Below are 16,455 nucleotides of genomic sequence, written 5' to 3' on the forward strand. Positions count from 1 at the left end.
CCGAAGGAACATTTCCCCAAAACGTGTAACTAAAAAAAAAAAAAAATATATATATATATATATATAGTCTCCTATCATTATGAAGTATAGCCTAACTGCATAGTTTCTTTAAAAATCTAGAAATTAGGTCTTCAAAATCAAATTATATAATTACTTCACAGACACTAGTTTAAAATAATATATGAAGACAATTAGATCTATTTATACAATGGCTGTTTCACCAAGAAAGTCTTTCTGAATGTCAACTTTTACTCTTGAAATTAGCTTGTATTCGATATTTACCTCTATTGCAAACAGTGTCCAATGGGCTATTAATGGTTGAGATATAATTGATGTGCTTTTGAGTATGGGTATAGAAACTATACCATAAGCAGAAACATTTAAAATATTTAAATAAAACAATGCTGAAACTAATCTATAGCCAGTCAGATGTCCTCATCACCTGCACCCCCACTCCTGCCTGGCAATTATGCAAATAAAGGGGACCTTGATGCAGAGCTCTTTTGCTGGGCAGACTTCTCAATTCCCCACTGAGACAGCATCCCTAGGAAACAGAAAGGGGAGCTTCACCTCCCAAGAAACAAGTCATTATTCCTTTATTGACCCCAAATCAGTAGTGCTGTGCTGTACTGTACTTAGTCACTCAGTCGTGGCCGACTCTTTGTGACCTTATGCACTGTAGCCCTCTAGGCTCCTCTGTCCATGGGGATTCTCCAGGCAAGAATACTGGAGTGGGTAGCCGTTCCTTCTCCAGGGGATCCTCCCAACCCAGGGATTGAACCAGGTCTCCAGCATTGCAGGCAGATTCTTTACCATCTGAGCCACGAGCGAAGCAGTATCAAGACCCAATTCCAAAACTGATGCCATATGCCAACCAGTCACTCAATGAAAATTAATTTCATCAAACTGGTAGTTTTGGCCAAAAAGAAAAAAAAAAAAAGCTGGGCTGGGGGATTTTAAAAATGCCTTATTATAACAAGTGCTATATTTAGTGTTAAATATTTGATTCTTATCATGAACTAAAGTTTGTTCAACAAGCCTAAGGACTGATACTAAAGGCCAGGGCATGATAAATACCTGGATAAGTATCATTCAGCCCCACTGATAGGAGTCTTCAGTACATAGAGGGCAGATGTATTCTCTCCAAAGGAATTTTACCTTTTTCTAAAAAAAATTATTAATGTATTTGTCTATCCACAAGTCCTTTGGAAAATGATAGGAAGCAGCAAGTGGAAAGGTCACCAACTGGAATTCATGAAAATTCAATTCTTGCTCCCACTCTTTTGGTTACGTAGCTATCTGACCTTGGATTCATCACATAACCTTTCCAAAATGCATATCGCATATCAATATAATTCCCTCATCTATAGGACAATTTATAAAGACATCCACCCACAGGACTTAATCAGGAAACAAAGAGAATCAACATTACTTAATAAATGTGAAAGTGTTTGAAAAAGCAAAAATATATTATATTAAAGTCGACGTTTTACTATTTTGGTGATTTTCATGAATCTGGTATTAATTCTTCTCTCCATTGCTTATGATTAAACACCTCTGTTTTAAGAAATAAACAGAAAAACTACCATACTGACTTGCCCAAGATGAGGAATAATTCATAATGGGTATGAAAACAATAATGATCTCATTCATGATACCGTGTGAGTGTCAGTGTATTTCTTATACTCGTCAGCAAGTTAGTAGAACAAAAAAGAACACTGGTTCAGAAGTCCAACAACTTAGATTTCTGTCTGCTTTCACAACTAACCAACTGCCTCTGGTGGGTGTGGCCTCCGTGTCGGTTGTGAGATGAAGGAAGAATTTCATTGGTTGATGATACTGAACTCTCAAAGAAAAACATGGATTGATTCCCAGCTTCTCTGTCTGATAGAGCAAGTTGACCACATGGCACTTCCACAGGACAGCCCCACTCTTACCAGCTCAGGAACAGCCTATGGGTTCCTCACCTCCCTCTTTTCTATGAAAGAACTATCAGACAATATCCAGATGAGCCTAATAATGTAAAAAGATCATCTCAGCTGTGGGCAAGACCACATCTCTCATACTTCTCCTTTAGAGACTCTCTGGGTCTTGGGGAGCTAGGGACTAGACTCTTATCAGGGAGATATGTCATTTTGCAGGTGACTCCCTACCCTCTCTATCCCAGGGGAAAGAAAATCTAGAAAAGATACGCACCAAAATGTTAAAAAAATGCTTATTTCTGGATGGTTAGATTATTAACTATTGTTTTAAACCTCCTTCTTTATACTTTTCAATATACAATGTGTATACAACAAGGCTATTGCTGTTTTATAAAAAGTTCCCATAAAAAACTGCCTTCCTTTGAAAGGCATAGGAGACTATGAATCTCTTCTCACTCAACTTGAACCATTAACTACTTCATTCTTTCCTATAAGGTTTTCTATTGAGTAGAGTTGTTCAGCTCAATCTCCTTTACCAATTCTTCTCTCTAGTTTCCCACCTCTCTGTTCCATCTATTTTTTTAGCCTCCATCAGAATAAAAAATAATCTGTACCCTCACAAACAGAAAGTAAAATGCAAAACAAAAATAAGAAGTTATTATAGAATAAATTGGTACTTACTGAGATTTTTTGGAGAGACATTTTGAGAGAAGACCAGGTATCCAATCTTCGATCAAGAATAATGGTAAATCGGGGAGTCAGATCATTTTGCCTAGAAGATAAAGAGGAAGTAAATATGTTTTTCTTAATAGTAATCCAACTTTGCTAAATATGTCCTTACCTTCTGATTTACATTTACATGTGATATCTGGCCCGAAGACAAGATTTGGAAAAGCTATCACAGTGTGCTACAATGGAAAATCAATTTAATTCCATCAGAACCAGTTCAGTTCAGTCACTCAGCCATGTCCGATTCTTTGCGACCCCATGAATTAGAGCATGCCAGGCCTCCTGTCCATCACCAATTCCTGGAGTTCACTCAAACTCATGTCCATCAAGTCGGTGATGCCATCCAGCCATCTCATCCTCGGTCATCCCCTTCTTCTCCTGCCCTCAATCCCTCCCAGCATCAGAATCTTTTCCCAATGAGTCAACTCTTCACATGAGGTGGCCAAAGTATTAGAGTTTCAGCTTTAGCATCAGTCCTTCCAAAGAACACCCAGGATTGATCTCCTTTAGGATGGACTGGTTGGATCTCCTTGCAGTCCAAGGGACTCTCAGAATCTTCTCCAACACAGTTCAAAAGCATCACATTATATGGCGCTCAGCTTTCTTCACAGTACCAACTCTCACATCTATACATAACACTGGAAAAACCATAGCCCTGACTAAGAAGGACCTTTGTTGGCAAAGTAATATCTTCTGCTTTTTAATATGCTATCTAGGTTGGCCATACCTTTCCCTTCCAAGGAGTAAGTGTCTTTTAATTTCATGGCTGCAATCAACCATCTGCAGTGATTTTGAAGCCCAGAAAAATAAAGTCTGACACTGTTTCCACTGTTTCCCCATCTATTTCCCAATGAAGTGATGGGACCAGATGCCATGATCTTCGTTTTCTGAATGTTGAGCTTTAAGCCAACTTTTTCACTCTCCATCTTTCACTTTCATCAAGAGGCTTTTTTAGTTCCTCTTCACTTTCTGCCATAAGGGTGGTGTCATCTGCATATCTGAAGTTATTGATATGATTGATATATTGATATTCTACTACATTTTAAAATTTCTTTTTGCCACTTACGTCAATCTTTTAAACAGGCAAATGCCACTAAATGGATTTGGAATACTGTGATTTGGGCATGGGTCAACATTGTAGACAGCTCTCCTTCATGGACATCAGATTTAACTTCACGGCAATCCATCATAAGTCAATGATCCATTAATTCATTCAGAAAAACACTGTTACATCTCTTACCTGTTCCTTGAGGGAAGGCAGTGTAATGGATAATAAAACTTTTATTTGCCCTAAAGCGACCACTTTCAAGCTTTAAGAGGTACAGTGTAAATTTTGTTTTCTGAGATTTGATTTTTGTTCATGCATGCTTAGTCACATCAGTCGTGTCCAAACTCTCTGTGACCGCGTGGACCATGGCCCGCCAGGCTCCTCTGTCCATGGGATTCTCCAGGCAAGAATACTGGAGCGGGTTGCCATTTCCTTCTCCAATGATAAAGTATGAAGTGAGTGAAGTAACGTCACTCAGTCGTGTCCGACCTCTTTGCGACCCCATGGACTGTATCCTACCAGGCTCCTCTGTCCATGGGATTTTTCCAGGCAAGAGTACTAGAGTGGGTTGCCATTTCCTTCTCCACTTTGTTCATGAGACTCTTCATAATATTACCATTTTAGATTAATGCCCTTCTTAGTTTTCAGGATTAATAACAGAAAACATTTCCTTTAGAAACTTGTTTGCAAACTAAATAAAATCTTTAAGGGAGCTTGGAAACTTTCCCTTAAAGCATTCCTCATCTCAAATGATTTCTAATATCAAGAAGTTACTCCTAATCCATTTCAATATCACTTTTGAGTCTATTTAACTTTGTCTTCTTATTTTATCCTTGGAAAGAAATGAAGAATATCTGTCTAGCTATTAGCTAGTGACAGTTTCTTTTAGACTTTAAAGTATGATCATCAGTTTCAACCTATGTTCTTCTGCATGGGGACAAATACTTCTTGGCCCCCAATTTTGTTTTCATAGATCCTCAGTATAATTTTATTAGCAATTTAAGTTGAGTCAGCTTCAGCTTCTAAAGTTATTTCTTATCTATTTTGAAAGTGAGTCTTACAAATCATTTACAATAATAATAGCCACACTAAAACATCATTTTCTTGTTATTACATTCAAATAGGTATCCAAAAAAGAAACCAAATTGAAGAAAACAGTGTAATGAAATGCTGTACCTTGCAACAGATGTCAAGTAAGTCAGTACTTTTGCTATAACTTCTTCTGGTATGCATTTGAAATTACAATTTTCTGGAAACGTAATGATCCAAGCATCATCCTTTCCCCGGCCACCTAAAACAGTATAAAAAACCACATTAACATTTATGTCATAACAATGTAAAAAAGAAGATTTTAGATTTGAGAGAGGTGATAAGAAGACAGGTTGGGGCCAATGCAACTTTTTATAAGGATGATGACCTCCACAGAAACCAAATGGCACCATGCTCCTGCTTAAGTGCAAAAGTGGCAGGGTGGGGCACTTACCCGGGGGCCAATGATTAAGACTCCACGTTTCCGACGCAGAGGGTGAGAGTTTCAATCTCTGGTCGGGGAACTAATATCCCATGTGCCATGTGGCATGGCCAAAACATCTTTTTAAAAATGCAACAGGGTGGTTTTTGAAATTGAAAAGAAGAAAGAAAGAAAAGAGAGAGGGGGGAAAGACAGAAGAAAAGAAAGGAAGAGGGGAAGGAGGAAGGAATAAGAGCAAAATGAGCAAAAAATGTCACGGAATGTGTGTAATAAACATAGTTGAAAATATCACTGTTCCCTCATATTGGACAACCATGGGTATTGGGAAATAAATGTTTCTATACCAATACTATGAGTTTAAATTCAAAGTGAGTCACTGACAGCTTGATAACAAGTGGAAACCTTGAAAAAAGTGACCACTTAGAGTCATGGTGAACATGGAAGAATATAGTATACAAACTACAGGTAATAAGTAATGTTCTAATAGATTGGTGGAAGAAACAACATAAGGAATAATAGCGACAATGGTATAGGAATCTTACTAATGCAAAGAAAGAAAGACCACAAAGTATAAAATTCAGTGTTCATCCCACTCTACAGTCCTCTACACAGCCTGGAGGATTGAGAATGAAAGCCACTTAAGTGCAGGGGTGAAAATTCCATGTGCCTAAGGTCCCACTCTATAGTCAGCCTAACACCTGGGCACAGAGTAGGTGCTCAATACATATTTAGTGTTAAATGGAAGTTGAAGGATTATTTTAGGCGGCAAGTTGCAGGGTGGCCTTTGAATCTGGCTTGCTAAAAGAAAATTTCTGAGAGATTTTGTTGTAATTCTTATTTGGCTGAATTTAAGTGAATAGAGATATAAGATATAAAAAAATTCAATATGCAATAAAACTATGACAAAGGCAAAGGGATAAAGTAGAATGATAAACAACTAATTTCCAAAAGAAAGCAAAAATGGAAGGAAAAAACAAAGAACAGGACAAATAGAAAACAAATAGTAAAATGATAGATTTAAACCAAGCCATATGCATAATCACATTATAATGTGATTGTAAATGTGAAGTGTAAATGAATATTTGACACTTCAATTAAAAGTTAGAGATAGTCTAATTGAATAAACAATCAAGACCCAACTATATACTGTCTACGAGAAACAGACTTTAAATATAAAGGCACAATGCATTAAAAGGGAAAAAGATGAAAAAGATATATCATGCTAATTAGTTCAAAGAGACTGTCTAATATCAGACCCAAATAGATTTGTCAAAATTAGGAGATCTCATTTGATAATCAACGGTGGTAATTCATTAAGAGGACATAACATTCCTAAGTTGCTTATGTATCTGATAACAGAGCTTCAAAATACAAGAAAGATGGATGGTATGGGGAGGGAGGTGGGAGGGGGTTCAGGATGGTGGGAACACATGACACCCGTGGCGGATTCATTTGATGTATGGCAAAACAAATACAATAATGTAAAGTAATTAGCCTCCAATTAAAATAAATTTATATTTTAAAAAAAGAAACAAAATGGATAGAGCTCCAGGAGAAATAAACAAATTCACAATTTTAGTTAAGAAATTTCACCACTCCTCTGCATTACTGATAGAAGAAGTAGCTGGGAAATTCACTAGGAAACAGTACACCTGAACAACAATTTCACGACAGTGACTTAAGTAATGTTTCTAGAATACTCTATCCAACAAAAGCAGAACACCCACTCTCCACTAGAGCACTTGGGAAAAGGTCAAATTATTCCTTGCCTTAATCTTTCTCTCAACAGAAACTTAAGGGAGGGTCCCCATTTCCCATAATACTTTTTAATCAGACTAGGCCAAAGTAATGAATCAAACTAGACCAAAATAATAAATCAAATCGATGATAAATCTTTATAACATTCTAGACGTAAAGAGCAAGATGAGAAAGATAATTCATGGAAAATGATGGCATCCACCCAGAATTTTTAAAGGAACTCAAAGTAAGAAGCTGTACAACTCTGAACAAGAGATTTAGCCAAGCATGAAACAAGGGGCCTCTATAGATAGGGTATGTGTTAGAATTAGGAATATAAGTAATATATAACATTATAATGCAACATATATATAAGTTAGACTTGCCGGGCAGTATTTAGGCAAAGATCCCCTGGAGAAGGAAATGGCAATCCACTCCAGTACTATTGCCTGGAAAATCCCATGGACAGAGGAGCCTGGTAGGCTACAGTCTATGGGGTTGAAAAGAGTCAGACACGACTGATCCACTTCACTTTCACTTTCACTGTCATACCTATCAAAGGAGAGAATGTTGTTCTTATAAGGGTAGATTCTCATCAACTAATCAATAAACTGTTTATCACCACTGAGTACCCACGAGTGTTGCTGTTGTTGTTTAGTCGCTAAGTCATGTCTGAGTCTTTGCGACCCATAGACCACAGCCCACCAGGCTCCTCTGTCCGTGGACTTCCCGGGCAAGAACACTGGAGTGGGTTGCCATTTCCTCCTCCAGGGGGTCTTCCCAGATCAGGGATCGAACCCACATCTCCTTCATTGGCAGGCAGGTTCTTTACCACTGACCCATCAGGGAAGCACAAGTGCTGTATGTACTAGGTAGTAAACATGTGAGAAAAGAAAGGAGATATTGATATTCTAAATAGGAAGGTTTTTGTTATTTTTAACATTGGGAACCCTTTCTTCAAAAGAAATGATAGGCAAGACGTATTTTGAAAACTACAAAGATCAGATAAGAAAGGAAATTATGGAGAGTGATCTAGATCGGGAAACAGGTCCCAAGGGTGTTTCTATTTGAACATAATTTTAAAAACACTGAGGAGCTTCAGTAAAATCCCTTAATCTCAGTAGTAACATCCCTTAATCTCAATAGTGAAAGCCTATCGCACATTTATACCACTTATAAAATAAAAACATAAAACCTCATTAAGTCACCACTAATTCACAATTACTGCTAATTCTAATCATTAAAGCAGAAGCCAGATTGAAGTGTCCAATTAGGATCATCTATAAAGTAAATGCTCATTTGGTAAACCAAGCATGTAGGTATCACTTTAGGAGAAATAACTTAACTACTTAAAAGGAATAAGATTGTCTCTTGTACTCTCAACACCTAAGAAGGATTTTCATACAAACAACACATATACTTGTAAACTGTTCTTATCCATTTAATACAATAACTATAATGTTTAATGGCATAGTTCAAGTTACTCTAACACCTGAAAGGAATTTGCTTGTCTTTAAGCAAAGTTTCCCCCAGATATCTGGCCAGATTAAAACAAGAGGGATGGTTTCCTATTGCTGTATCTCTAAAAATATGTAATGCTATTGAGCAGCTTTATTCACAAGAGCCAAAAGGTGCAAGCAACCCAAATGTCCACCAATGGATGAATGGGTAAACAAATTAACTCATCATACAATGGCATATTCTTCAGCCTTAAAAAAGGAAGGAAATTCTGATATATGCTACAACATAGAAAGACCTGGAGGACATTATGCGAAATAAAAAAAGCTAGTCACAAAAAGACAAATATAGCATGAGTCCACTCATATGAGTCACCAAAAATAGTCAAATATGAAGATACAGAAAGTATCAATATAATGGTAATTGCTAGGTGTTATAGGGAGGAGGGAATGAGGGGTTATTTTTTAACCAGTTCATGGAGAAGGCAATGGCAACCCACTCCAGTACTCTTGCCTGGAAAATCCCATGGGCAGAGGAGCCTTGTAGGCTGCAGTCCATGGGGTCGCAAAGAGTCAGACACGACTGAGCGACTTCACTTTCACTTTTCACTTTCACGCATTGGAGAAGGAAATGGCAACCCAATCCAGTGTTCTTGCCTGGAGAACCCCAGGGACGGGGGAGCCTGGTGGGCTGCTGTCTACGGGGTCGCACAGAGTCGGGACTGAAGCAACTTAGCAGCAGCAGCGGCAGCAGAGAGTTTCAGTTTTACAAGACAAGAAGAGTTCTAGAAATGGATGGTGGATGGATGGCTATATAACAATGTGAATGTATTTAACACCAATGAACTATACACTTAAAAATAGTTGAGAAGGTAAATTTTATGTTAGATGTATTTCATAATACATTATTCACAAATTTTAGAAATAATATACAAATGCATATACATTTTTGAAAAGTCAAATTTTTATAGTGTGTACACTGCTTAATTAGGGTGACTCACAGCATTTTTAATGAACATTTAAGTCATCAGAGCTATGGTGGCAGCGAAAACCTCAGAGAAGTCTGTGGCTGCCCTCTCACTCAGCCTGCTCCCACCTAGGAGATGGATCCCACTTTCACTCATCATGGATTGCTAAAGATGTTTCCGAATGTCCAGTGTACAAGGCTGGTAAGCCTGGTTTTAATCACATATCTAAACATATTTAAAACCTCTAGTTATTCTCTAAATGTCCAATTTTTTAGCAACTACATGTAGTTTACTGAAATATAAAAATTATATAGCCACCTATAAGAAGGACCAAATTAACTTTGCTAATGGATTCAAACATTTGTCTGATCTTAATATATGAAAATGTCTGCTTACCAGACAGGAAGGCAATGTCTTGCATTAAGAAGTGGCTGACGTCCTTTACACAGAGAAGCACTTCGTCTTCTATTGAGAATGAGAAAGGGAGAGAAACAATAGTCACATTAAAGAACAGCCAGAAACGCACAGGGTATTTCTTAGCATGCAGAAAAGAACTCTGGGGGTTCCGAAGATCTGCCTCCGCAGGTGCAAGGCCGACCTTATCTTTACTCCTCTCATCCACCTAAGAAGGAAATCACACTCTGGACAGTGTCATTGTATAAATAAGACCAGTTATCCTCATTCTCAGAATCTAGCCTGGGACATAAACTACTCTCAGTGACCAAAAAGCCAGGGGCAAAAGTCCAAACTTTAGTACATCCGGATTTATCTAAAGGGTAGAGAGTCATGAAGAGACATTGTAGCATAGTGTCTTCCTCTTCTGATAGTACCCTTCTCTCTGCAAAGCTTTATGAGTGATTACAAAGCATTTTTTGGGTCCTTTATCTCATTGGATCCTTGAAAAACCCTGGAGAAAGCTATTATTTTCCCATCTTAAAGGTCAGGAAAAAGTGTCAGAGATCGAGTATAAAGCAGTGGTTAAACATACAGCTTTTGAGTCCAAGAGACCTGAATTCCAACCCCAGCCTGCTGCATATACTGGCTATAAAAACATGTACAAGTTACTTAGCCTCTTAGAGTCTCAAGTTTCCTTACCTGTAAACTGGCCATAATAATATATACCTCACAGGGTGCTGTGCGAACCAAATGCAAAATAACTGGCATAAGAGTCAATGTTTCTTGAACAGCAGCCCTATTAACTCATCTTTGCCATTAGAGGTGGGGACACATCCATGTGATCTTCAATATATTTTAGTTGTCCCAGATCTTAAGTGCTAATTTGTAATGTTCAATTCTAGTGAACTACACAGGGGCCCCAGATCAAAGTCTACTACCTGCCTCTTGGTCCATGAGCCAGGATAACTTTTTTCAAAGAAAACGGGCCATCAAACTCAGCTATTCTGGATCGTTGGTTTTTAATGCCTGTGGTTCCACATTTCTCAGAGAAACCATGTTTTCCCCCTTGCTCACTGATACAGAGGGCCTTTAAAGACCTGGTCTCTGATGGTGTTCAGGCTTGATGACACATTCCCCTTCTTGGTGCTCTTCAGATCATAGCATATGGAGGGCTTGTATCCAGGCCCATCCTGCTCAAGGGCATCGCACACACAAGTTCTCAAATGACCCACACTAGAAAATGGAACAGGGGCTCTGTTACAGAGCCATACACACACATACAAAAATTTGAAACATAAAGAAATGCATTGACCAATTTATTTTCATAAGATCAGTTCAGTTGCTCAGTCAATGTCTGAATCTTTGTGACCCCATGGACTGCAGCACGCCAGGCTTTCCTGTCCATCACCAACTCCAGAGCTTGCTCAAACTCATGTCCATCTAGTCGGTGATGCCATCCAACCATCTCATCCTCTGTTGTCCCCTTCTCCTCCTGCCTTCAATCTTTCCCAGCATCAGGGTCTTTTCCAAGGAGTCAGTTTCTTCACATCAGGTGGCCAAAGTATTGGAGCTTCAGCTTCAACATCAGTCCTTCCAATGAAGGATGAGATGGGAGATAGTGCAAGAGGACTAGAACTTTCTCTGCCTCTCAGAGGCCTGCACAAGTGGCAATGTTCTATCATTTAGATGAGAACTGACTCATTGGAAAAAGACTCAAATGCTGGGAGGGATTGGGGACAGGAGGAGAAGGGGACGACAAAGGATGAGGTGGCTGGATGGCACCACCGACTCGATGGACGTGAGTTGGAGTGAACTCCGGGAGTTAGGTAATGGACAGGGAGGCCTGGCGTGCAGCAATTCATGGGGTTGCAAAGAGTCGGACACGACTGAGAGACTGAACTGAACTGAACTGATTAGGCATTAAATATTCCTACATAATAAGACCCAATTTCCTCCCTGCTCTGATCAGTAGAAATAACTATCAAGATAAATGGATAAATTTGATGTCAGGTGGCAGATCTGGAAACACTAATATCTACAACCTGATTCCTCCCATATCATTCAGGCTGTTGCCATAGTTACAGAAACTATGTCTATTTACTCTACATTTTTTAAAAAATCCATTCATGTAGTAAGAGAGGCATCAGGGCATAAAATAAAAGGCTGAGGGCTGGGAGTGGGAGGATTGGACCTGATGCTGGCTCGGGCACTGAGCAGCTCTAGAGTCTGGGGCAAGTTACCTCCACCCTCACTCATTACCCACCACAGGCAATACAACAAGTACTCCAAGGCCCCAGACATCCTGAGATTCAACAACAGGTAAAATCCATAGACAGAAGGAAAACACCCTGATGTTTCTATCATAAAATGTCTTCCACAACTGTGCCGACAAAATCACATTTCAACACTAACACAAAAGGACAAAATAATAGTTAAAAGAAACAGACTCACAGGATAGAGAACAAACTAGTTGTTACCAGTGGGGAGGAGGAAGAGGGAGGGGCAACAGAGGGGAGGGGATTAAGAGGTAAAAACCAGTATGTATATAAATAAATAATTAGCACAGGAAATGCAGCCAATATTTATAATAACTTTAAATGCAGTATACCCAGTATACCCTTTAAAATTTGTGAATCACTATATTTTTCACCTGAAACTTGTATTATAAATCAACTACACCTCAATAAAAAAAAAATGGTTAAAAGAGAGATGGTACTATTGGGCTGGTCAAAAGTTCGTTTGGGTTTTTCCATGGCATCTTACAGAAAAACCCAAAGAAACTTTTTAGCCAACCCCAACATTTTAGGGAATGATCACATTCTCGGTTGAAAAACAGGGTGAAGGAGAGGAGATAGCAGGAAAACGAAAGAGAAGCCACGAGGTTATCACTGAGCAGCCACAAAAGACACGGTGGGCTTATTGGTAAGAACAAAGAAATAGAGTTCAGGAGAAAGCCGACACTGAGTTAAACCCAACTTTGCATTCTAACCTCTTGAATTTCCACACAGATTTCCCTCAGAAATGTAAAAATGAGAACAGATGGTTTAGGATGTTCTTCTTGATGACCCTTTAAACTCTTACTCCAGAGCATGAGAAATAAAAGCCTAGGTCACTAAAGCTGGATCAGATCCACATTACAGCGTGTTCCTTGTTGACCAGATTTATATTTGATATAAAACTTGCAGAGCTGCCCCATGTGGGAAAATTCAATTGCTCAAAAATGAAAGGCGTGCATTCTCCTTACTTTGGACTAGTTATGAAACCCCAAAAGGACTGGTTGGGAAAACAAAACAAAAGGCACTAACAGGATAACCTGGGAGATTGGGATTGACATATATACACTGCTGCTGCTGCTGCTAAGTCGCTTCAGTCGTGTCCGACTCTGAGCAACCCCATAGACGGCAGCCCACCAGGCTCCCCTGTCCCTGGGATTCTCTAGGCAAGAATACTGGAGCGGGTTGCCATTTCCTTCTCCAATGCATGAAAGTGAAAAGTGAAAGTGAAGTCACTCAGTCGTGTCTGACTCTTCTCGACCCCATAGACTATAGCCCACCAGGCTCCTCCATCTGTGGGATTTTCCAGGCAAGAGTACTGGAGTGGGGTGCCATTGCCTTCTCCGATATATACACTACTATGTATAAAATCCTGGAGGAGGGCATGGCAACCCACTCCAGTATTCTTGCCTGGAGAATCCCATGGACAGAGGAGCCTGGAGAATCCCATGGACAGAGGAGTCTGGAGGGCTACAGTCCATGGGGTCGCAAAGAGTCAGACACAACCGAAGCTACTTAGCATAGCAGCACATGTATAAAAAAGATAACTAATGAGAACCTACTGTATAGCTCAGGGAACTCTACTCAATGCTCTGTAGTGACCTAAGTGGGAAGGAAATCTAAAAAGAGGGGATGTATATTTACTTATAGCTGATTCACTTTGCTGTATAGTAGAAACCAATACAACACTGCAAAGCAACTACACTCCAATAAAAAACTTTTTTTAAAAGGGCACTAACTCAACAGGCTTCCCTGGTGGCTCAGACAGTAAAGCATCTGCCTGCAATGCAGGAGACCTGGGTTCAATCCCTGGGTCGGGAAGATCCCCTAGAGAAGGAAATGGCAACCCACTCCAGTACTCTTGCCTGGAAAATTCCATGGATGGAGGAGCCTGATAGGCTATAGTCCATGGGGTCTCAAAGAGTTGGACACGACTGAGCGACTTCACTTAACTTTAACTCAATAGGTAATTTGACAAACACCCTCAAAAACACCCTCGTGGAACAGTCTTCCTTGAAAAGCTCTGCTGAAGAACCATGTAATTGCAAAGTCAAACACAATCAAGGACAAATTGAAGACAAGACAAAGAGAGTGCTTGTCATCTCGTTCATTCCACACATTTGATCAGGAAGCAACAGGAGCAAGCTTTTATTGCCTTGGCTATCAAGTGCAAACTCAATCTCTAATATTTCTTTTATAATATAAAAGGTAGTTGTGCAAATGAGAATACAAGCTCAGAATTCAAATATGAAGAATTTTAGAAGCCCTAAAAGGTGTGGAAATAAATAATATATTTAGGATGGTTTGCAGAGGAGGAAGGTAAACCCATCCAATTAGTTGATTCATTTTGGTGGTGTCACTTGCATTAAAAAAAAAAAAAAAAAAAAAAACTTGTCACCTTAATACAGGGTGCCCTTTATAGTTTTTAAAGATTTCTTTTGCATCCATTTATTTTTTAAAAACAAATATTTCTTGAGCACTTACTAAGTGCCAGATTCTATTCTAAACTGTGGACAGATGTTCTGGGTAACAGTAAAGATTTACAATTAAAAAATGTTGTGAACTACTGGGGTTTAAGCATACTGCAACATCCCCCAGGAAACACAAACACACTGCATGCAACTCCTCCTTGGGTATGGGCTATGTGTGCAGTGTTTCCCAAACCTATTCGTTCAGGTATTTCTTTCGTTGGTTGGTTGGATAGTTGGTTGGTTGATTGGTTAGTTGGTTAGTTTTTTCCCTTCAGAGTAAAAGAGAAGACAAACAGAAAGCAACAGAGAGCTACACCGACTCCATGTAAAGCACTTGTTTTAAAAGTCAGAACACTCCATAGACGAAACGACTGCCATGGTAGCTAGAGAAGCCCTTTCCCATCACTAAGAGCATTGAAACAAGGGCCAAGCAACTCTGTAGAAAGGAGACTAGAGAGAACAGTGGAGCATATAGGTGGATTTGAGTAAATGATCTTTCGTGTCATACTTCTCCAAGAGTCTATGCCTCCATGAACTGAATGTGTGCCACCATTCCAAGGCATTTAAATTCTACTGAGTTTATTATTGACTCTTACAGGAAAAATGATGGTTTATTTGATATCTACAAGCATTCTCATTTGATAGAAAGCGTTTTTACTCCAGATTCTGGTGTATAACAGCAATAATTCCAGCCATTGAGCTTTACTTCCTGGTGACATCCTCTCATGTACATTTATCCCTTCCCTGGGGGTTCTGTTCCTATCCCATAGAAGAATATGAGTTCTGAACCATGCTGCATAATATGCCATTCTGTCCAAGCACCAGAGAACCAGGGCAAATATTAACTGCTTAAAACAGCAGATACCTCTGCTTTCATCTTTTCTGAAAAATAAGATCCAAAAGAGAGGGCATATATGTCTAGTAGTCATGTATGGATGTGAGAGTTGGACTATAAAGAAAGCTGAGTGCCAAAGAATTGATGCTTTTGAATTGTGGTGCTGGAGAAGACTCTTGAGAGTACCTTGGACTGCAAGTAGATCAAACCAGTGAATCCTAAAGGAAATCAGTCATGAATATTCATTGGAAGGACTGATACTGAAGCTGAAACTCCAATACTTTGGCCACCTGATGCGAAGAACCAACTCATTTGAAAAGACCCTGATGCTGGGAAAGATTGAAGGCTGGAGGAGAAGGGGACGACAGAAGATGAGATGGTTGGATGGCATCACCAACTCAATGGACATAAGTTTGAGCAACCTCTGGGAGTTGGTGATGGACAGGGAAGCCTGGAGTGCTGCAGTCCATGGGGTCACAAAGAGTTGGACATGACTGAGCAACTGAACTAACTGACTGAGAGCTGATTCACTTTGCTGTATAGCAGAAAGTAACACAACATTGTAAAGCAAATATACTTCAATAAAAAAATGTTTTAAAATGGGAAACAAATTAAAATAGAAAAGGAAATAAAGGAAATGTCAACCAGAAAGTTATAATCTCTTTGCCACCACCAATATGAAAATAGAGGGAAAAAGTGCTGTGAATGATTAGAAGTAGCTACTTACTGAGCACCTAGTACTTGCTAGGTTTCATGGGATTTCCCAGGCAAGAATAATGGAATGGCTTGCTATTTCCTTCTCCAGAGGATCTTCCCAATCCAGGGATCAAACCCACATCTCCTGCTTGACAGGCAGATTCTTTATCATCTGAGACACCAGGAACCACATGGACAGAGGAAGCCTGACAGGTTACAGTCAATAGGATCGCAAAGCGCCTAACACGACTGAGGGACTAATACACAGTACTTGCGAAGTATGCATAAAGTACTTTGTATGCATTTTCTCTGATCTTACAACAGTCCTCCAAGATGGATATTAAAACCATCACCTTACAGATGAAGTAACAGGCTCCGAGAGGCTCCCATTCATCACTTATTTATTTAAGAAATTCACACAGAACAATTGCTAGGCACAGGCACTGTTCAGA

General features: G+C 39.3%; 1 protein-coding gene across 1 annotated transcript in view; it reads right to left on the minus strand.

Annotated features, from left to right (window-relative positions):
• Positions 1-9,521: 9,521 nt before the first annotated feature.
• Positions 9,522-16,455, minus strand: part of LOC132344301 (protein enabled homolog) — a 40,390-nt gene continuing 33,456 nt past the window's right edge. The window contains exon 3 of the mRNA XM_059883704.1: positions 9,522-9,797. Within this exon, the coding sequence (XP_059739687.1) occupies positions 9,622-9,797 (176 nt within the window). The 3' untranslated portion in view covers positions 9,522-9,621. The remainder of the gene's footprint in view (positions 9,798-16,455) is intronic.

This window comes from Bos taurus, chromosome X (assembly GCF_002263795.3).
Source record: "Bos taurus isolate L1 Dominette 01449 registration number 42190680 breed Hereford chromosome X, ARS-UCD2.0, whole genome shotgun sequence".
Classification (NCBI taxonomy): domain Eukaryota; kingdom Metazoa; phylum Chordata; class Mammalia; order Artiodactyla; family Bovidae; genus Bos; species Bos taurus.